Consider the following 23,173-nt stretch of genomic DNA (forward strand, 5'->3'; position numbering starts at 1 on the left):
TATGGATGCTTCATCAAAATGTAATTGTGTGGAAATAGCTCAACCATGTGATCTTAGAAGAAATAACACCCCTGGGTGGGAGCTGTGGTGAGGGTAAATTATGATCCTGGAGTTACCTTGTGATTGCACAGTAATTTACTCTGTTTGTCTACCGTAGCTCATTCCTGCTGGATTCAGTTTCTGTAGTGGCTGGTTCCCAGTAAGCAGTTAGGGATGTGATGTTAGAATTCTAGTGGCCTCTATTGCAATACACCTTACAATTAGAGGTGTCATGCTTAGTTCGTATGGATACCAGACCATGAAATTACATAAATTATATAAATGGTGTTTCTCTCTCCTTAATTATTTTACTTTCCCTCCTTCTGATTACGTTTGGTTATGTAGATCTACTTATAATACAGCATTCTCAATCTGAGTCCATGGTTCAGTTTGGTCTTCCCCAAGGAAATAAAATGTTAGGTCACCTAGGCTTACACCATGGCCAAAGTCAGCAGATTGAATCAGGTTTCCTGCATGTTCTCCTTCATCCAGCAGCATAATCTCCTGAGATGTCAGTTTCTCAGACACCCTGCTTTAAGATCACCTGGCCCCTGGGTGGTTCCTCTGTAGTTCCTAGTATGATCATTGGAAAGGACCAAGAGTAGGGAAAAGCAAGAGAGTGGGGAGGTGTCCCTGTCAGGTGTGTTACCCAACAGTCCTTGTTGAATAAACAGAGCCCCAAAAAAGAACACATCTAGTGTGTTCCCTTTAGTTCTCAGGCACTCTTGTTCAGCATCCTCACCTGAATGCAGTTGATTACACCTCTCTCTGCCAGGAGGGGTGAGGTGCGGGGGCCTCAGGAGCCGAGGGAGCCATGATGAGTATCTATTTTCTCTCCCTCCTCCAGCACCACTGCCGCAAGTGTGGGAAGGCTGTCTGCGGCAAATGCAGCTCCAAGCGCTCCTCCATCCCCCTGATGGGCTTCGAGTTTGAAGTGAGGGTCTGTGACAGCTGCCACGAGGCCATCACAGATGAAGAGTAAGTTCCTGCAGCCTGAGGACCGCTTCAGGTTAAAGCGAGAGTCTAATCTGAGCCTGCACTCAGCGCCGCAGCCATCACTCGGGTTGCTCTAGTTTCTGCTGGTTTAGAATATAGTCCATGGCGAGTAGTAAAAGCTCTCCTTTGCCACCGAGAGATTTGTGTTATTCTGTGAGACAGGAGAAGACAAAATACATGCAAAGAATTCATCTCTGTGTTCTTTCTAATTTCTAGGTTATGTGCCTTTAAAATAGGTGCTCTCAGAACAAACCCTTCTGTCTGCTCATTTACTTGAGAATTACCCAGGAGTATAAGGGCTCAGGATTCACTTTCTGTCCCAAGCTGGTATATTTACAGGAGTTGAGTGAGTCCATGGGTCCAGAAGGTTTCATTTTCCGGGAAGAGCTAAGTCATTTTACCCAACAGGCAGATATTCCCAGTTGCCCAGTTGCTCAGCTGGCTGCTCGTCAGACCTGCCCAATAGCCCGGGACATAGGTTACCACCCCTCAGTGTGCTGTGGAGGTGTGGGGGCAAATCTATGTTATCTCTTTAGTGTTGGCTCATTGAAAGCTGCCCCCAGATGTAAACACAGTGCTCTGCAGCATTTTGCTAATTTTAGTGACTTACAGGAGGATCTGCGGGTTAGCTTGTCTTCCCAATCCTCCCAGCACCTTGTATTACAGTAAAATCATAAGTAGTCTTATTTATCCATATCAAATATAAAATAAGATGCCCTTGCACAAGTATGCATTTATGTTCATTCATTATTTTCCACTCATCATACATGATGAAATTAGTAAGAGGGTTTTCTCATTGAATTAGAGAGTACAAGAGACCTTAGAGATAGTCTAATTCTTCATTTTCTAGCTAAAGACATAGACTTTAAGAGTCTAAAGGGCTTACAGTTAAGCCTAAATCTTCTAAAAATTTAAAGTAACCATTTTAAGATACTGAAGATCTATCCTGCCGATTTAGCAGTAGAAAAAAAAAAGAAGAAGAAGAAAATTGTCCTGAGAGAGCCCACTGCAGTGAAGCGGGCCTCTTGAAGCATGATAAGAGCACCGTCTCCTAGACTGCACCCTGCGCCTTTTCCCACCTCTGTGTCTTCTGCCTTTTCTCTGTGGAAGCACTTGCATTGCCTCTAGAGCACCTAGGCAGTTGACAAGCCTTCTGACTTAAAAAAAAAAAGTGTATGTTAAAAATCCAAAAATAATGATGTTTGTTTGTTATTTTGTTTTCCTTGTTACAGCTGTAGAATACTATATAAAAACCAAGTCTGCAATCATACCAGTGAAAAAGGAAAAATGAATGGAGGGGGATAGTTCTCCAATTAGAACGACACTTAGTAATATCATGGGACACTTAGTACTATCTTGGTCCTTTTTTTTTTTTTTTAATTAAATAGACTATTTTACTGGCAAGTCCTTCTGAGCTCAAACTTAGCAAAAGCACTATGGTTTTTAAAAGCTCGGGTGGAGATTATCACAGACACCATCAGAGCAACATTCTCCAGAAGGACTTTTAGAAATTTTCATCTCTTTCCCATTTTAAAGACTACAAGAATTCTTATAATTTTTTTAATCATAACTGGTCACTAGGGAATAAAGTCAGATCTGAGGAACAGTCCTATCAGTGAAGCAGTTTTAGCCATGAGGCCAAAATTTAGAGCCTAATGTCATCCTAGATCTCTCTCATTCATATGTCACCACCTTTTCTTCTCAGAAGCTTTCTTTGCTCCTTCCAGACGTGCACCCACAGCCACCTTCCATGACAGTAAACATAACATTGTGCATGTGCATTTCGATGCAACCAGAGGATGGTTACTGACTTCTGGAACTGACAAGGTTATTAAGGTAAGATGCCATCTTATTAAGAAGCTTTCCGTCTTTGGCCTCATATAAATATACAGGAACACCAAGAACATGGGAGGCACTGCTCTAAAGGTTATCCTTGGGTGGCCAGCCATGGTGGCATGTGTCTGCAGTCCCAGGTGCTTAGGAGATTGGGAGGGAGGATTGTTTGAGTCCAGGAGTTGAAGGCTACAGTGAGCTTTGATCACATCACTGCACCCTAGCCTGCGCAACAAAGCAAGACCTCATCTCTTTAAAAAAAAAAAAAAAAAAAGTTAACCGTTGAAGGTGAGTGTTTTTGAGAACCTATTACAAACGTGATACATGCACAGCCTCATCCCAGGCACTGGCTCTACACAAAGAAATAAGAGCTCCAGCCTGCAAGGAGTAGATAGTCTACTTGGGACGGACTAAAAAGACTGTAATAGGTCACATGTGTAGCAGTCAAAACAGTAATACAGATGAGAATTTATAGCGCACTGAGCTCTACCTCCCTGACCCATTCTTGGAGGTCACAGCAGGATGAGATAGCTAAAATAACCCACTTTGGAAGCTACCAGGTCTCCATGACTTTGAGAGGAAGTTTAAAATAAACTCTGGGGCTGGGTGTGATGGCTCACGCCTATAATCCCAGCACTTTGGGAGGTGAGACTGAGGATCGCTTGACCCCAGGAGTTCAAGACCAGCCTGGCCACCATAGTGAGACCCTGTCTTAACAAAAAAATTAAAAATTAGCCAGATGTGATGGTGCCTGCCTGTAGTCCCAGCTACTCGGGAGGCTGAGGTGCAAGAATTACTTGAGTCCAGTAAGTTGAGGCTGCGGTGAGCCTTGATTGTGCCACTGCAGTCCAGCCTGGATGACGGAGCAAGACCCTGTCTCAAAATAATTAATTAATTAATTAATTAAAATAAGATAAACTCTGGCAGCCTCAGGTCCTTTATTTTTGAAAACGAGGTATCTTGTAAAATGGTTTGGAAGTTTAAATGGAAAGGACACAGCATGTGCTTAGCGTCCCGTTAATGGATTGAGTTATTTAATGGATTCAATCTATTTGGAGGGTGGGACAGATCTATATTGTCTCTTTCATGTTGGCTCATCGAAAGCTGCCTCAGATGTCAACACAGTGCTCTGCAGTGTTTCCCTTTTAGTGACTCACAGGAGGATCTGCAGGGTAGCTTGTCTTCCCAGTCCTCTCAGCCATTAATAGATTGAATCTGCCATTATTCTTCATTAGCTACATCAAAATTTCAAGCTGTCATTGTCATGTTTTTGAGCTTTATTTGAACTTTTTTGATGAAAAAAAATTTATAGATTTAGAAATCGTGTTAGTATAGTATGTGGTTGTTTGTTAAATGAAAAAAATTTCCTTGAAGAATTCAGTTCTAAGGACTGTTATCCTCAACACAATTTAATTTTAGTTCATTCTGTATCTTTTCCTATTTGCAGTTATGGGATATGACCCCAGTCGTGTCTTGATGACTCTCCCAGGAATCAGAAAGATAGTATTTACTAAAGAAATGGTTGTTTTAATCCAAATCATTACCAGAGTGGTAAAGCAGACACGTGAGAAGTAAGAAAGAAACTAAAGACCCTGGATGAATTTGCAGATGACCCATGCGCACAGTGGGGACCTGGCGAGTGAGAACTTGCAAGGGGACTCTTCCAACTTGTTCATACACTATAAAAGAAGCTATTTTTTTAACAAATGGTTTATACAGTCTGGCTGTGCTGCATTGTTTTGAGTATACCGAAAAATCTGTGTGGGGTGTTTAATTTTATACTTTCCACACCCCATTTTATGTGTTGCTTTGTGTGTCAGAGAAATAAGGGAAGTATCCACTCAGAGTATTTTGGTCATTATAGTTTCTGTATTTTCTTTACTTCAACATGTGTCACATGGCCAGCGGCTTTTTGTTCTCCTCCCTCTGCACCTACCTGCACCTCTCTGCCTTTCCTGAAGGGGATGTATTTACATTATTTATTCCCAGTGTTTCTGCTTTCATGTCCTCCTCAGTGGGGAGGTTTGGAAACTCATCATGTGGATTCACCAGCCAGCTGCTGGGATCGCCTGAAGAGCGATTTGTTTGTAATGTCTGCCTCATTCACGTTCTTATTGAGTAGAAAAGACTATGTTTCTGCCTCAGTTGCCTCTGTCTTTCCCACATTTAAAAAAAAAAAAAAAAAAATGCTGTGAGAAAGCTGCTCCCAACCATGGTTATCACAGAAGTAGATTATTTTAACTCAGAGCTTCAACGATTAGTGCCTGATCATTTAGAATTCAGTTGGAGCCTCCCGAGCCTCATGTTTTAGCTTTTTTGATGCAGCTCTCCCTCACTCATAACAATGAAAACAAACGACACACACACACAAAATCAGCGGTCCTCAACCTTGTTGGCAGCAGGGACCGGTTTCAAAATGAAACTGTTCCACCTCAGATCAGCAGGCACTAGCTTCTCACAAGGAGCATGCAACCTAGATCCCTCGCATGCGCCGTTCACAGTAGGGTTTGTGCTCCTGTGAGAATCTAACGCCACTGCTGATCTGATGGGAGGCGGAGCCTGGGCAGTAGTGCTTGCTTGCCCGCTGCTCACTTCTGATGGGTGCCCCCCATTCCTCACAGGCCGTGGATGGGTACCCACCTGCAGCCCGGGGTTGGGGAGCCCCACCATACATGCTCTGAAAATAAGTGTCTTTAAATCGTGTGTTTCTGTGTGACATCATCTCTGAACTTGAACATGTTCATCACGGCAGGATTGTAATCCTGCTGTATTCCTCACCCTCTGTATTCTATCCCTTTAAAAACTAGATATTTAAACATTTTATCTTAATGTGTTTCATCAGAACACTTTGCACACTTTCTTACTAAAACGGTATGTGGTTGATCCGAGACAGAATGGTACCTACAGTGCAGGCTGTGTTCCTGTGGGAATGGAAAAGAGGACTTTAGAAAGCGAACCTGAAGAACTCTTATTTCTAAGGGAATCCAATCAAGCTTGAGAAAATGAAATATTCTTGTGTGTAGTGACTCAACTCAGGATATTGATGTCCCTTTTAAACATCTTATTTTCCCCTGTAAAAACAGAATAAAAATTAATGGCAAGCCTGCGCCAGGTGCCTGCCCCTCCTAAGCACTTTACACGCACAGTTCATTCAACCTCACATGTCAGGAGCATCAGGGAGCTCACCAGTCTCTTGAGGATCACAGGCCAATTGCTTGTCCTTCCCGACCCAAGCCCCACCCCACAGTGTCTTGCTGTCTTCTGATTCTACAGGTTTTTTTGGTGGTGATACATATGGGAGTGAAATTGAAATCCTCCCTATTATTTTCCCTCTTTTCCTGGAAAGCCGTTTTTTGCCCTCACAATCATTCATTACTTCTCTAACTAGGGAGAAGTACTACAAGCCATCCTCGGGTACTGCCCCTTTGTGTGCTTCCTGGGGGTGGGGCCTTGCTAGAGTTGATTCTGCTGCCCTAGCATTGGGAAGCAGGACCAGTGCATGTGTCCCATGCAGCCATGGTACATGGAAGCTGTCACCTGAGCCATCGGACCAGCGCAGCCCATGTGACCGGAGCTCTGAAGAGGCACACGCATGCCCTGCACAGGCTATTAGCACTTGTCGCTTTGCTGCCCTGCTCCACACTACCCTTGCTTGCATCAGTCAAAACGGTTATAACTACTTGGACTCTTTTCTGCATGATTGCTCTGTGAGAGAGCTTTAACAAGGGAATTAAATTTAAAATACTCAAATATCTATTTTGTAGTTTATTACTAGAACCTGCAACCACTTACTAAGTTGTATGTAATAGAGGACTGTGTGTTGGAAATGAGTAATAGACATGAATCACTCCATTTTTCCTTCCTAAACTTTGAGCTTGGCCTGCCTACAGAGAGAGGAAAACAGTATTAGGGCAGCAAAGGCCCAGGCGCCCAGCAAGCTGTGTGGGTTCTGAGATGGGTCTAGATGCCTTCAGACCTCATTCGGGAAGCAGAGTGTCCCCGTAAGATCACATATGTCCTCTACAGTCGCTCTGGCCTGTGGCCTTGCATGCCACTCTACTGTCTTCCTCCCAGCCCACAGAGCCACTAGAGGCTGAAGCCACTTCACATCTCACTGGTGTTGAGAATCATGATCAGAAAACCACAGATATGTCAAGGTATCCATTGCTCTTCCCTTTTCTCTCATCTGTATGGGTGCTTGAATTTGATGAAATGTGTTTAGCAAACCAACTGTGTGTTTGTAATACTGTGAATTCTTGAGTTTTGCATTAAGCGTCTCCCCCATTTTTGTAATTTGTAGAGAAATATGTGCTGGTGTTGGGTGTCTTCCAAGCATGTTAGGGAAATGGAGGCTCCATTCCTTAGGAGTGAAAGCTGGCGCCAGCACTTGGCTTTTGTTCTGTCTAGGTGAACTCTGATAATTCTTGTTTTACCCTGTTGGATTTGCACTTTACATATATTTTTGCTCTATTGCTTAAACATATAGTAGCTCTTGCAAATAATGCCTAACTTGCCTGCGTTGAGAAAGTGGCAGATCTACACGTATCATATGCAGAGTTGTTCTCTAGCTGGTGGGACAAAACCAACCACATGCTCTTAGTTCCTCCAAACGAATGACATTACTTGATATTACTGCCTGAGTGTGTCTTAACAATAGCAAAATGGTTTGAGATTAAACATTTGGAATCTTAATGTCATTTTGTATGAGGTCAATCCACCATAACGTGTTTCTCATTTGATTGTTTTAATTATTCCAGAAATCATAAAGTCACAAAACTGGAAGGCATCTTCAGAGATCTAGAGTGTTCCAAGCAGAAAACACATTAGTTATATGGCGCGGTTAGATATGACTGAGACGTAAACAAGAGAAAAGAATGTTTAAGGAGTAGCTGTTCTTGAACATTACTTAGTAATGGCATGAGTGGGAGGAGAGACTTTCAGCGCCTTGAGACAGGGCGCTGTCTGGAACCAGCTTTGTTCCTCTGATCAGAAGCATATATGACACTTTTTTTGGCTACAGCCCTGTGGTGGGGGAGGTAATTATTGCCTTCATCCACATAAATTCCTTCCTATACATTCCCCTCAAACCACCCCAGAGGCAAAACTGAAATGGAAATCCAGGGGCACTTAAAATTCACCCTACCCCATTTGGCTGTGATTTCCAGGCTTACAGCACTGCCCTTACGGAATATCACATTTTCATTTTCTGAGATTCATTTTATAAAAGTATAGGCCAGGTGTCATGGCTCACACCTATAATCTGAACACTTTGGGAGGACGAGGCAGGAGGATCGCTGAGCCCAAGAGTTCAAGACCAGCCTGGGCAACACAGCAAGACCTGTCGCTACCAAAAATGTAAAACTTAGTTGGATCTGGTGGCACACACCTGTATTCCCAGCTACTCAGGAAGCTGAGGCAGGGAGATCACTTGAGCCCAGGAATTCAAGGATGCAGTGAGCTATGATTGCACTACTGCAGTCTAGCCTGGGCAGCAGAGCAAGGCCCTGAATAAAGTATAATTTATTTTTGGCTGATATTAATCACTTCTTAAGGCCCAAATTTTTGTTTTTAAGCAAAAGGATAGCTCTAAGCGTGGGTCACAGTTACTGGACACAAATATTCACTAAATGAGATTCCTTTGGTTATGGCTATTCATAGAATTTTAATTCTATGTAAGTGTTCTTGTTCACTAAGATACTTCGAAGTGAAAGAAAGCATTTTACCAATACATTCTTATTTTTTCTCCTTTAAAATACTACTGAATTTTTCCTGGTATGAAGACAGATATTTATTAACTGGATTGGAAAACACAGAAATTAAGTTCCTGTTGAACACTGAGTTCTCTAGATGATCCCTGAGATTTGAATGTTCATGTCAACGTGTTGAGTGCTCACCAGCCACCAGGCTTTAGGCACTGGTGGTGCAAGCTGTCTGCGGCCCATTCTCAGGCTGGGCAGAGGTCACACAGTGAGTAAATGGGTCTTTTCAGTGCAATGTGGTCATAATAGAGGCATGCCAGGGTGCCACTAACCCAGCAGGTGTGGCAGGAGGGGCTTCACAGAGGAAAGGACTTTGAGCTCAGTGTTAAAGGATGAGGAGTGAGTCATAAGGGGGAAAAATGGAAATGACTTTCCAAGCTTCAGAAACAGCATAAACAAAGGCCTGAGAGCTGGAGTCAGTGTGGTGTGTCCAGGGATCACAAGTGGGCTGGAGCTGCCAGAGAACAGCCAAGTAGCTCAGCTGCATCCCGGAACCGAGCTTGTTGCTATCAGATGCTGTTGCTCCCTGGCCTCAGAGGAAAGCAGCACACGGCTCACTGCGAGGGGTTTCCCCAGAGGCTCCTCCTGCAGCCAACACTACTATTAGTTTATATTATAATAGTATCAGTTTCTTTTTCTTTGGAAATCCCTAGAACTGTTATCTGGAAGTGACCCAGGGTAACTAATTCTGGATCTTTGGGTGCACAGCCTCTCACTGGAGTCTGGGAGGAGGAGGTGGAGACTGTTAGTGCATGGCCTGCTACCAGGAAAGACTCACAGACTAACACCAAAGGTGTGCTGGGCTCAGCTGCTCCACTTTGGAAAAGGAAAGCCTGGACCTGTGGCAGGAGGAGATTGTTCTAGTCCAGTGTGGCATTGCACAGATAGGCGGAGCCGAGTGTTTGGGTGCAGACACAGGCAGCTGCTGCCCTCCACTTTCTGCTCTTGCAAGTCACAGATGATTCCAGTACAATGTGGGGGATCCTTCTTACAGGGGCACTTGCAAGGGGAAGGCAGAGTTTTGTCAATTCAGGTACAGATCTGTCTGGGAGAACTGGCCCTGTGGAGGCAGGAACACCATGCAGGGGGATGGCAGCGCCGGTCTTTGCTATCACATCATTTGCCTTTTCCTTGTAGGACCCAAAGATCTATGTCCAAAACTGAGTCCAGAAACATCTGTGTTCCTGTTTAAACTTCAGCTCAGCTTCTTAACCAGGAATCACATGTCAGCCCTCCAGGGTTGTGGTTTGGATTTTTGCCTTTAAACATTATCTCCTTTCCACCAAGAAGCCTACTTAGCTTTAGCACATGAAAGCAGTGTCTATACATTAGACCAGTCCCAAATTGGAATGGGATATCTTCCTTGCATGTCCCATACCAGGGAATATTTTTAAAAGTGTAGAGCTTTTGCCAGAGATGTTGAAAGGGAGATTAAAGGCTTGAGTGAGGGATGAATTTGATCATCATTCTTAAGGTCCCTTCCAATCCTGTGATTCTGATTCCACGAGTCTCGTTTATTATTGGGCGTGCCTAACCCATCACCAGTGAGCTGCCCACATGTCGCTGGCTTCCCTTGGATAAAGGAGGGTCTATCACCACATGCCTTTGTTGTCTTCCGTCATATCAAGTGAGTTGCTTTCTGGACTTTTTCCATCTACAGCCTACTAGGTTTGGTTTTGGGAAAAGATGGTAAAGTTTCTTTTCATGAGGTTGTAGGGGAAAAAATGTTTTTTAAGATGGTAAGTGTGGAAATTAATTATGGTACCATCTCACTAAAAATAGATACCTCAAAATGTGTACCTTTACCAGTCAGGAGGAGTATCTGACTTTCTTGGAAGTGTCAGGAATTACAGGTTGGCTGAAAAGTTAGATTGAGAATCTGACCTTGATACTTATGATTCTTTTTTCCCTTGATTCTCGGGGATGCATGAAAAGGTGAGCTGTCACTCACACAAAAGGGAAAATGCTTTGAAAAATATGTTTCACATATACACTCTCTTTTATCATTTTAGTGGATGGCAGCCTTACATCAGCAGTATATGCCAGTATGACGTATGGACCAAAACACTAGTGTCACTTGAAACCATTGTACTCTTATGGATTTGTGTCTTATACCATTTGCCTTGCTTTTTACATGACTTTGTTTTTCAAGGTACTGTCATTTTGCAAAAGGAAATCTTTACATGAAATGTACAAAAACTGTTACTAACTGGACAACAGGGAAGGTGCTGGCCCCACATTAGTGCCTGCCTACCACTCTACTTCTAACCAGGGACACGGATCTTCCATTCTCTACATCCACCGGGCTGCAGCCCACATCTGGACCTGGCTGCAGTGGGCATGTTACCGTATGGATATCTTTTTCTTTCTTTTTCTGAAGTGACGAGATTATTCGGGGGGTCAGGCTGAGAATGTAATAAGCCCGACGTTGGAACAGATTTCTCCCGTGTGGTCTAGCTGGACCCCTCCGGCATTTACCACGCTCCCTGCCGGTCCTGACACTGACTTCCTGAATGGGATTAGGTGGTAATGAGCAAGAATGTCCTAGGATGTTGAAATGTCTGTATCCAGGCCTCCATTCAAATGCTGCTGAATATTGTGAATGTTTTTTACTCTGCTCACTTTCCCACTGTGCTTCCCTCTAACCAAAATATACGTGTATACATTACCAATGTACAACTCTCAATGCAGAGTTGCCTCCATGGTTTAAAATAAATCTCTGTGAAAACCTTTCTGCAGCTGTGGTCCCATCACTGTTACATGTGGCCACACACACGCACCCCGACAGCCTTGCTGTGCTGTTTAGCCCTGTGGGTTCTGTCCAGTTGGTGGGAGACAGAACCCACAGGGTGGGAGGTTCCAGACCACTCCACCTGCTGTCTAGACGCCAGGGAAAGCTGCTGTTTGGAGGTGACGATGAGCCCCGTTCACCACAGTCTAAGTACAGCACACGGGCTCAGGCCATGGAGCTCTTTTTCTTTATCATGTAAGTCGGCTTTTTCCTGTGTTTAGTAAACTTTCCAAATGAGGAGAAATGACTTCGGGGCAAACACTGCCAGGGAAAGCCTCTTTAAAACTTGTGAGGTTCATTTTATGGAGAAGAAAAATCGATGCAAAGGCACCGAGTGACCTGCATGCATTGGAATCAGCGTTGAAGGAGTGGCTGTGCTGTCCCGTCCCGGTGTTCGCCAGCACAGCCTCGCTCACACCCAGCATTGCTGAGGCCCCTCATCCTCCTGCAGAAAAGGAGGCATGAGTTAAATGGAGCTGGTGCTTGCTTGATAGCGCCTCCTTTTGTCAGAAAGATGCTGATGTTTCAGGCTGGCACACCCAGAAAAATCCCTTCCTTGTGGCCCTTGGCTGATGAGCCCTGGATCAGTGTCTCAAGGACCACTGAGAAGCTGCGGCCGTCTGGGTTCTCCTCTGCTGTGGGGCCTGAGTTATGTTGATTCCACCATGGACACGAAGAATGTATGTAGATGTATTCTAAATCTGCTCATTGGTTTTACTGTAACTTTTCCTGGAGTCACTAAGAGGTAAAATGGTGTAAATTAGAGGTTTCATCAAAGTGTAGTACCAGAATGCCACATGCATTCCTGAAGCCACTCCTAATCTTAAGCAAATGTAAACTAGGCCTCATTCAATTTTTTATGTAAATATGCAGCGTCCCGTGGTTACGTTGTGCTCCTGGGACCATGCACAGCAAAGGCAGTGTCCAGCCCTCTCCAGGGGTGAGGGTTGAGGGGGCACAGCACTAGCCTCTGACACTGGAGGAGCTGAGAAAGGGAGGGGAAGTGGAGTCCACAGCGGGGCATTCCTGCTGCCTCCAACCCTGGGTCCCCTCAGACTGGCAATGGTGGTTCATCTCGAACTTCGAATTCTTTAGAAAACCACATTCTCGAAAAAATGAGAGACTTAAGAAAAGAACCTGCTGCAGGAGTCAAGGTCAGCCTGATCACAACCCCGGTAGTATTTATTTTGAAATAAAAGTGCCCAGCCCTTGTAGGCCCCTCACTGTAAGGCACAACGTCTTTGAGGGGAAGTTGAAGTGGGGTCTTGTTCACTGGCCCCTAGACCACACCTGGTATTTTCTAAGGCAATTCTGGTACCACACTGGTCTATTTAAATGTCTGAGCCAGCTGCTCTAGGATTTCAATGAGTTTCTCCTCTTTAGCCAGTGAGGAGGACGTTTTAGTGAGAGGCAAGTGTGTGGAAACTGGCTTCCGATCTAAAAGTAAGAGGGAACAGCAGAGACGTGTGAGCTGCCGCAGCATGGCTGGGTCTATGTCCCTGTGCTGCTCAGGCCTTGAACTGATGCCTGCTGGCGCGGTGGCGCCCCACGGGTGTTAGACCCCATCCCTGCCCTCAAAGGTCCCCCACGGATTAGGCAGCATGGATTGATATGTAAAGTGCAGTTGTAACTGGGAGGCTGCAGCCAGGGCTGGACGGGAGACCACATTTGGGTGATCAGCGGGAAGGGGCACGGCCATCCTCCTGGATATCCCAGGGGTCACCAGCGCTTCAGAATTCCTCAAGCAAGGGCGGTTCTCATCAAGAACAGAGGAAATAGAAGCAGAGCAAAGAGCCTGGCTTCTACCCAAGGTAAAGTGCTGTCTTCAGATGGCATCCACTCACACGCCTGCCCCCTTAGGCGCCCATTGGGAAGAGATGTGAACAGATCCCTGCTTCCAAAAATAGAAAACCAGAGTCCGTTACTCCCTGTGCAGTGCAGAGCAGCAGAGTCCGTTACTCCCTTTGCACTGCCGCTTTGAACAGCGCCCCTCCCTGGCCTCAGGAAACTGCAGAGAAAATCTCCCATTCCCAAGGAACTGCCTCTCCCCTGTTCCCATGGGACCTTGATGACAGGGTTATCACAAGTCTTCAAAGAAGCTACCAGCCCGGGGTGAAGCACTTCCCAAAACTAACCTCAGCAGGCAAAGCAATCATCTCTCCAAAGAAGCCAGGCACTGCCCAGGGGACAGTCCCATCCCAGGTTTCAAGGAAGGGAAGGTGCACCTCGAAGGCCCAGCTGCTGCCCCCAGCCCTGTGTCAGCTGCCTTCACAGCCAGGGAGGAAGTCACCTTGAAAGAAGCGGCTGCTGGGCTGCTCGGCTGCGGCAGAGGAGAGGGCCAGCCACAGCACCCTGTCGGCGCCCTGGGCCTTGGAGCGCAGGCGGTCCCTGAACCTGGTGTGGAACCCCAGCATCGCCTGCCTCACACCTGGGAGAAGGAAGGGGCAGGCAGATTAGGACAGCATTCTCCAGTAAATGTGGTTGACTTCCCTTAATACAAAAAAAAAAGTGTAAAAATGAAATGGAATCATAAACTGCTGTATTTGACAATAGCACTCACCCAAGCCACTTGGAACCAATTCCAAAGAACCTCGTTACAAAGCCCCCAAGGTGTCATCTGATGGTAAGTGCTGCTCACCGGAGCCTGATTGAGTCCCCATGTCCCCGGGGCACCAGCACCCAGCCCGGCCCCGAGAGCAGAGTCGCCCGCAGAGCCCCCCTTTCCATCCTGAGAGGATTCTAATGAGCTGTGAGGCTCACCGTGAGGCTGGGCCGAGCAAACCACTCAGCCTCCTGGGTTCAGGAGCCCTCTCAAATCATCCTAGGCTCGAGGATCCTGACTGTTGGTTCCTTGGACTGTTTTAGTATTTTCCTCTTTCTAGGGAGGAGTAGATAAGAGGAAAGAATTGTTCACTTCCTCTGCCAAGCGCCTCGAGGTGTCCCACCCTCTGCATCCCAGGGCTACAGGGAGGTGTTTGCCTGGAGTAGCCTCCGTGGCCTGTGCCGCTGGTGGCCCTGCATCGGCCGCTCCACCTGCCCACGCCTTCGAGGACCCAGCCACACGCTCTGGCTCCAGTCCACACCCCATTTTCCCACAGACTTCAGGGAACACAGTGTCTCCACAGTGAGCACATTGGGAAACAAAATAGTTTTCTCTCAAAGCCAAGGAAAGAAAATAAACCACAGAAAACAACAATTAAGAGCTGTACCGAGATCCTGGAATTGTACAGCTAGAAAGATCACCTAAGCAAAAGCACTCCTTTTTTAAATTAAAAATAAACATCTTTTTTTCTTTTCACAGAAGCAATACTTGTTTATTGTAGAAAAATCAGGATAAACTGATAGGCAAAAAGAAAAAATTTGAAAACCTTGTGGTGTGTCACTCAGAGGTGGCAAATGTCCGTATGCTCAGCCCTCTCAGGCCCCTGTGGCCACAGACAGGTCATGTGCACCTGAGAGCTGCTCTCTGTATGACCTCTGAACAACACATGGTAAACCGCGCCTTGACGCACATGATAGAGCCCAGTAGTGGGCTTGCCAGGCAGATTTTAAACATCTGAGCTGATGTTGGGATTGTCAGAATGGTATCCTTGGAGGGTAAGAGGCTGGGGTCCCCCACGGCCTCCTAGAATTCACCCTGGACAGGCAGAACCAAGTATGTCTCCCATTAGGCAGTGAGAAGAATCGAGAAGCCATGCTCTCTGAGCACTCCCAGCCTGAGTCTCCCCTGGTATACTTTGCTGAGACCATCCTTTTTGTATTTAAGATATGAGCCTCAGATCTATACAGCAGAGGACTGATTTCTGCCACATCTCCAAGCTGGTCTCCATGAGATGCCACAAAGCACCAACATACACCTTTTTCTCTAGGGGTGTGGTAGTTACAAAAATAAGATCACGAGGCATGTACTATTCAGGAACTCGGTATCTTTATTTAATGATATAGTGCACACAGGGTTTTTCCATAGGCATGATTGACAGCAGAGTCTTCAGCCCGAAACAGATTGTGCACAGGTGTTCCATAATTTATTAACTTCATCTCCTACCACCAGCACTGTGATAAGCAACCTTGTTTTCCCTATCTTTATTTCTTAGGATGAATTCCAAGGCTTCTGATAAATAGTGGTTTTCAGAAAGGCCATGCCAGCGGTGTGTGAGAGCCTGATTCCCAAAACCCCATGGCCAGGACCAGCTGGGAGGTCTTAGCTTCTCTGGGCCTCAGTTCCCTCATCTGTAAATGGGTGTGATAATAGACAGTAGTGGCCACCCCACAGGGGCTTGAGGACAAATGAGTTAATCCGCAGACAGTGCTGAGACCAGCTCTTAGCGCTGCGGTTGCACCCTGGGGTGTGTGCTGTGGCTGTTGCTGCTTTCGGTTCCCTTGTTCGTGGAGGAGGAAAGAGCTGCAGAGAGCCCAGGTGAGCAGCATGAGGTCACGGAGTTGGTGAAGCAGATCTGGAAGAGAATTCTGCTACCCTCCACTGCTGTTCCAACATGCTTCCAGATCATTCGAGCTGTGTCCTTGTGGCTGTCATTTACCTTCATGCATCATTATTTCCAAAAACCTGGGGAGTGGTGAGGCAGCCTGGGCCTCTCCCACTCCCTTCCTCAGCCCCTGCTCATTCCTCTCTGATGTGGAAATGACAGTGGTCACCAGCTCCCTCTCTCACCAGGATACACTGTAGTTAGGAGGGTGCCCCAGCCGCACCCACTCCCGTTCCCACCATCCCCTTCCCTGACTTGCACAGGGCAAGCTGGAAGCAAAAGCTCCGTGTCTGCATGAGGCTTCCCCCAGCTGCAGTCCCAGCGCGCCCCTGCCTAAATGGAAATGAAGCTACTCCCCAGTCCTCATTACGCTGGTTTTAGGTCATTCCTAGGGAGAGTCAATCCTGCGGCTGCTCAGGTATTTTTAGATGAAACATAAGTGGCTCAGCAATTAAAGGCTATGACATACCTGGGGTGTCGGCCCAGCCAGGATGCATGGAAGAAAAATGGATGGCCGGGTGCCCTTGGGCCCACCGCTCCATCAGAACCACTTGCTGTCTCTGGACAGGAGCGAGGGGGTGAACAGGAGAGAGGAGGCGCCATTAGGTGAAGGGCAGGAGAAAAGCCCTGCCCAGCCTGGCTTATCTTACACTGGACTCTGCAGCATGTACAGCCGCTTGATGTCACCCTCCTCCAGAATCAGTCTTTACCCAGCATCCCTGAGTAGGACCTAGCAGGTCCTGCCCACTCCAAAGGAGGCGAGAACAAGCAATGAGCGAACCCAGCAAAACGCTGAGAGAGAAGGAACAGCAGACCCTCCCCCATGAAATTACACCGCTCAGCACCCAGGTGTTCCTCGTCCACAAGGTGCCTGGGTGACTATTCTTTGCTGCTCACTGAGGGCAGGGATGGTACCTGTTCTGTTCACTGCTGGACCTCAGGCCCCCAGCACAGACTGGCATAGGGTGTGTGTTCAGCTAATATGGGAATTAAGGCGGGGCACAGTGGCTCAAGTCTGTAATCCCAGCACTTTGGGAGGCGGGCGGATCACCTGAGCTCAGGAGTTCGAGACCAGCCTGGCCAACATGGTGAAACCCAGTCTCTACTAAAAATGCAAAAATTAGCTGGGTGTAGTGGCGGGCACCTGTAATCCCAGCTACTCGGGAGGCTGAGGTAGGAGAATTGCTTAAACCCAGAGACGGAGGTTGCAGTGAGCCTATATGTGTGTGTGTGTGTGTGTGTATGTGTGTGTATGTATATATTAATTAACTCCTTCCTTAGGCAGACTGTAGCAAATGTACTGGACACAGAGAATACATCAGTTACAGACAATAAAAATCTTTAAATCCTCCCGTTTCCCAGCTGCAGTCACGCTATTGCCCCATCCCAGGGTAGTTTGATCATGCTTGGCAGAGAACTCCATCTCTGGCCCTCATTTACAACAAGTGGATGGTTTATTCCCATGTCCTCTGGGAAAACTGTAAAGAAGTGCCGGTCTTTCAAATGTCAGGATTTGGAGTCGTGAGATGTAATTCACCAGAATTTGGTCCGGGGTCAGGGAGCAAAACTGGGGCACACCCGGGACATGTAAGCGGAAGAAGTGGAGGTGCAGAGAGTCTCAGACAGGGCCACCTTCAGAAGGCACACAGCACCGACAAGGAAGGCGGAGGGTGCTGGCAGCCTTACAGACAATGTGGGCGCCCTACCGGGTGAATTTAAGGGCAAGAACTGTAAATATGGAAGTTATATATATCCAGCTTTTAAATGTAGCTGTAATAAGCAGAGATACAGCAGTACAGGTTGAGCATCCTTCATCTGAAATGCTGAGGCCCAGAAGTGTTTCAAGTTTCAGATTTTTTCAGATTTTGTAATATCTGCATATACATAAGGAGATATCTTGGGGATAGAACTCAAGTCTAAACACAAAATTCATTTATGTGTCATATATGCCTTCACAAATAGTCTGAAGGGAATTTCATACGATATTTTTAAAATAATGTGCATGAAACAAAATGTGTGTTCATGAAAAGCATCAGAAAGCAAAGGTGTGGGATTTTCCACTCGTGACATCATGTTGGCACTCAAAATGATTTGGATTTCGGAGCATTTTGGATTTGGGATTTTCAGATGAAGGATGCTCCATCTAGAGAAATCTACTTTCTGTTCATAGTAGTCAAGGGTTCTGGACTGTGGCCCCTTCCCTCCCTCAGAATCCAATGTGCAGCCCCTCCCAGTGGGCCTCCAGGGAGCCAAGAGCTGCCCAGAGGAGAAAGGAGGGACCACTCGCCGTCCTCATTCCCTCTGAGCAGCACAGGGTAATGGATCCCCCCGCTGGGATCCTGTTCTGTGTGGGTCTGAGAAACACCAAGAGGAGATGTCGCAGCTTTGTGGCTGCTCCCAGGATGCTGCTGAAAGCCCACCCGGGTCTGAGCAGAGCTGTGCTCCCCAAAGGGGAGCCTCTTGGTGAGGGAACATTTTCAGGCGCTGCATGAACTACTAAGGTCCAATTAATGTGCATCCCGGAGTAAGCATCCCTTGGAAAAGGGCCCAAGCAGCCCGTGGGTAAAATGCAGTCTCGGGAAACCCAGTTCATTGACCTTGTTTTGTGCATAGACCATAGTTCCATCAAATGCTGTTCTTTCAGACTGGAGATCATCAGTGTTCAGTTTCTGAACCAACATTCCTCCTGAGGAGACGGTTATCTGCAATAAAGGTAACAGAGATTTACAAACTAAAGCCTGTGACCCCTTCCACTCTTCACCCTCTGTGGAGCAGTGCTTCTTGCTGTTATGACCAACGACCACAAAATTAGTGGCTTGAAGCAACACACGTATTCTCCTACAGTATTCTCCTACATGTATTCTCGTATGGTTCTGGAGCCCAGAAGTCTGAGGTGGGGCTCATGGGCTAAAATCCAAGTGTTAGCAGAGCCGCGTCCCCTCTGGCGGTTTCAGAGGAGACTCCATTCCTTGCCTTCAACTTCTAGAGGCTGCATCAGCACTCCTCGGCTCACAGCCACGTCCTCCACCCTCTGCTTCCACGGTCAGTTTTCCTCTGAGTCCCGCCCTCCTCCTTTTCCCCATAAGGACCCTTGGGACTCCATCGAGCCCACCTGGATACTCCAGGACATGCTCCTCATCCCAAGACCCTGAACTGAACTGCAGCTGCCAAGTCCCTTCTGCTATATAAAGGTGACACAGTCACAGGTTCTAGGATTAGGATATGAACTTTTGGGTGGGGGGTGGCGGGGATCATTATTCTGCCCACCGCAGCAGAGAAGGCAGCCTACATTAACTGTCTTCTTCCTGCTTTCTCCCAGTTTATGATATCCCAACCCACTGGGGGAGAACAGGCTCCAGTAGCCAGTCCCCTCCCCTCTGAGCAGGACAGTCCCCAGAAATAGCAGCACCACCCTGACCTGAGCGCCCCACAAGCCGCCCCGGCCCTTCGGAGGCCCCCCTCCCCAGTGCTCTGCCGATGCCCATGTGACAGCTGGAGTGAGGGTCAGGGGTCAGGGGAGTTCAGAGAGGGCTGGGGTCTGAATGTGCTCTTGGCATGCCTCCACCTCCCTCTCGGCCCCCTGACAGAACTGGGGTTTTGCCGTGGATGTGGACAGAATGGCCCCCTTAGGGCAGTCTGGCAGCAAACCTAGGCCCACTGACTTCCTATCCGGAGCAAAGTCCATTACCATGAAAACATCCCACAAGGTCACCTCACCACTCGGGGGTCGTGTTCTTTCTCCAGCACAGGGATCAGGCCGGTCATGAGAATGTACACACCTGAGGCAACACACAGCATCCTGTGAGGGGGCAGCAGGAAGCCCCACTCAGGGGGTCCTGCAGGACTGATGTGGGGCCCATTGGCCCGCACCTGCCCCCTACAAGAGGGCAAGTGGCCACCTGAGAGGCAGTCCCTCCTTCCAAGGATCCTCCAAGCCAAATGTTCCTTTTCCCAGGACTGGAAGAAAGATGACTTAGAGCCTCATGTACCGACAGGAAAAGATGTCCATACTACAGGAATACAGGAAGGGAAAAAGAACACTGCCAAACAGTAGGTGGGTCCACTTTGCAGAAGGAAAAATGCATCTATATGTCCAGTCTGTGCATAGAAAAATGTGAAGATGAAATTCAGCAATACCGCTAAATTAGGTCTCAAGGGTGGAATTCAGTAAAACCTTTCCTTCCTTTGCTATACATTTCTGCACTGTTTGGATTTGAGTATTTTTACAGTGAGCATATAACTTTATGGTTATTTCTTCAGGAAATATACATATAACATTTCTAATAGAATGAGAAAAACATTGAAGTGTATTTGACATGGAAAGACATTGCTAATATATATGGAATGAGAAGTTACAAAACAGTGGGAACAATACCATTCCATTTTGGTGAGGAAAGATGTGTCAAGATGAAGAGAAAATGTCTGCAAGGATGAGTGATGCCCTGAAAGGTTAAAAATGCTCATCTCTGAATGGTGAGATTATCGTTTCTATATTCTTCTTATACATGCCTGTATTTTTTTAAACAATGAATGTTTATTACTCTGTGTTTACAAAAAAGGGAGAGTTTAAAGCCCCTCACCCCCAAGTGAGGCAGGAATCAAGTTAGGGGCTTCAAGTGACGAGCCCTGGGCTCTTTTCTGGGCTATGCCATGGAGTTTCTGTGTGACCAGCTCTCACAACTTCCTGCACCACCTGCGACGTGGCCTGCATCCAGCTCGCAGAAGCTGCCTGGCATGGTGGGAAGGGTCCTGGAGGCGGATCCAGGGGCCTCCCTCTGAACCCTGGTTCTGGCACTTACCAGTGGTGTGACCGTAGGCAAGTGCGGTGGCATTTTCAGGAGATAATAGCTGACCAGCCCACCCCACAGGATCAGAGGGGCTTGTGGTGAAATAAAAATGTATGCATGTCCTGTGAGGACTGGAAAGTTCTCTGGGCAGGCCTCCTTTGTCCTGCTCTTGCTGTATTATCATTTGTGATTCTGAGTTGTGACTTTCATCCCAGACAGCATTCTTAGTTGTTCACAGCCCAATTTATTTGGAGGAGCCTGCCTTGTTCGTATTTGTGGATTTGTGAAGTCTCCTGAACCCTGGGTCACTAACAGCTGTTAACCTCCAGCCAGTGGTCTTGGACTTCCTTTGTATTCACCGCCGGTGGCTTTCTCTGTGATTTAATTTATGACAAGTAGAAAGGACTTCTGCCAAAAGCAATCTGCCGCATCGGCCTGCCCTGACGGATTGTCATAAATGGCTCTTGTGAGGAAGGGAAATGAAAGCTGGCAGCTGGGCTGGCTCTGCTGCCTGCCGAGGGCACCTCCTCTCTCCTCTCAGGACGGCGAGAGCTTGGGTGAGCCCCTTTGCACCTGTCCTCCCTGCCTGGGAGGTGCTCAGCTCTCATTTCCAGTCACCTGCGGGAGGGCTGGCTGGGTCGCTTGTCCCTGCCAAGTACTGTCTCCTCTAGGGGACCGCCAAGTAGCAGGAGCTTTTTAAAAAACTCCTAGAGAAACACAATAATAATCTGCTAAAATAATACACAATATATAAGTATGTATGTGCATACACATATGTGTGAACACATATACGTGGGGGTATGTGTGTATATATATAACCTCTTATTGAAAGAATTAGAGTTATAGAATCCCAGTGAGGTTCAGTGACTTATCCAAAGTCCCAGCAAGTTCATACAATGTGGAAAACAGATGGCGCATCTCCCTTTTCTTGAGTCACGTAGCCATGGTGCATGCCAACCAATGCCAGGGAGAAGGAAGGTACCCATTCTGCAAGTCATTCTTTCCTCAGTGAACATGGCACCAGTTGCTCCTTGCCCAGCTCACACAGATCCAAATGGGCCTGTCATTAACACATGAGCCAATGTCAGTTTCCTGCCCCCAAAGTCCTTCAACACTCTGGTCCCCACTGAATTAAGCAAACAACTCCTCAGCCTGGTGCAGTGGACTTCTTTGGGAAACATGCCCCATTCCCTCTTTTTAGGGGTAGGCCCCAAACACATCCTGTTCATAACAACAACAAACACATAACTGAGTCTTCGCCCTGGGCCAGGCGCTGTGTTTGTCCCATGTGGCCTTGACCCCATGGGCAGATGGACTGGACCAGGGGGGTGACACCTGGTCCACGCTGTCCCAGCCAAACTCTCCCTACAAGAGTGTAAAAATGGGATGCTGAACGGAGGACAGGTGACTCAGTGGCAGCCATATGTGACCCAGATGCAAGGAAAAGCAGAGACGGAGAGTGAACGAAGCACTTGTGATAAGAGTCCATGGACAACAGTCCCCGGGAAGCAGAAGGTCACCTCAGCGGCTGACAGGTTCTCCTATCCTGTCCCTGGCCCTCCCAAAGCCCAGCTGTGCCTCTGCCATCAAGTTCTGTGAGGGCTGCCTTTGTAGCCTATTGATAAATTTTTTTTTTGTTTAGTCTTCCAATGTGGGTTCCTGTTACTTGTGACCACACAAACCCTAAGACACTTGGCTTATCTCAGTTAGGAAGTCCACCAGTTCTCCCAGGATAGCCAGCTACCCTTTAAAATAAGAATGTTTCCTGGGCGTGGTGGCTCACGCCTGTAATCCCAGCACTTTGGGAGGGTGAGGCAGGCAGATCACTTGAGGTCAGAAGTTTGAGACCAGCCTGGCCAACATGGCGAGACCCCATCTCTACTAAAAATACAAAAATTAGCCAGGCATGGTGGCCCACAACTGTAGTCCCAGCTACTCGGGAGGCTGAGGCAGGAGAATCGCTTGAACCCGGGAGGCAGAGGTTGCGGTGAGCTGAGATTGTGCCACTGTACTCCAGCCTGGGCGACAGAGTGAGACTCCGTCTCAAAAATAAATAAATAAGAATGTCTCTGGATAGACACAGGTAGGGCATTGTTATAAATGGTTAATGGGTGCTTTTAGTCATTCATATTTTCATGTGAACCAGGTCAACAACTTCCTTTCCTCTAAGACTTCCTATTAATATCAGGGACATTTGGGTGATTTAAGGTTTTGATGAGAGAAAAAGAGATATTTTAGAGTACAGAATCCCACGGGAGGGCAGGCCTGGGAGGAGGGAAGGCACCTTCAGCTACTGCAAAAGTTGCCCAAGGTTAGTCCTGCTCCCAGTAATAAGGAAAATAATTCATTATCATTATGACTCATTAGTATTTTTAATTTACACAATGCCTTTCTTCCAAGGAACTCATTATGTCGATGGAGATTCATTACGGGAAAGAGATCTGGGAGTGGAATTTATGTTGGACATAGTCTTCTAAATATGGC

The 23,173-nt window shown here is 47.0% G+C and overlaps 2 protein-coding genes across 6 annotated transcripts in view; one reads left to right on the forward strand and one right to left on the reverse strand.

Annotated features, from left to right (window-relative positions):
* WDFY2 (WD repeat and FYVE domain containing 2) overlaps positions 1–11,359 on the forward strand; it is a 191,217-nt gene extending 179,858 nt beyond the window's left edge. For all 5 annotated transcript variants that reach the window (XM_073014359.1, XM_073014358.1, XM_007960447.3 and 2 more), the window contains 3 exons: positions 887–1,017; positions 2,763–2,871; positions 4,316–11,359. In XM_073014359.1, the coding sequence (XP_072870460.1) occupies positions 887–1,017; positions 2,763–2,871; positions 4,316–4,345 (270 nt within the window). In that variant the 3' untranslated portion in view covers positions 4,346–11,359. The remainder of the gene's footprint in view (positions 1–886; positions 1,018–2,762; positions 2,872–4,315) is intronic.
* DHRS12 (dehydrogenase/reductase 12) overlaps positions 10,047–23,173 on the reverse strand; it is a 36,622-nt gene continuing 23,495 nt past the window's right edge. The window contains 7 exon segments of the mRNA XM_073014362.1: positions 10,047–12,855; positions 13,709–13,846; positions 16,372–16,462; positions 18,500–18,604; positions 19,015–19,080; positions 19,620–19,729; positions 19,732–19,912. Coding sequence (XP_072870463.1) covers positions 12,746–12,855; positions 13,709–13,846; positions 16,372–16,462; positions 18,500–18,604; positions 19,015–19,080; positions 19,620–19,729; positions 19,732–19,912 — 801 coding nt within the window. The 3' untranslated portion in view covers positions 10,047–12,745.

Source organism: Chlorocebus sabaeus, chromosome 3, assembly GCF_047675955.1.
Source record: "Chlorocebus sabaeus isolate Y175 chromosome 3, mChlSab1.0.hap1, whole genome shotgun sequence".
NCBI classification, from domain to species: Eukaryota; Metazoa; Chordata; class Mammalia; order Primates; family Cercopithecidae; genus Chlorocebus; species Chlorocebus sabaeus.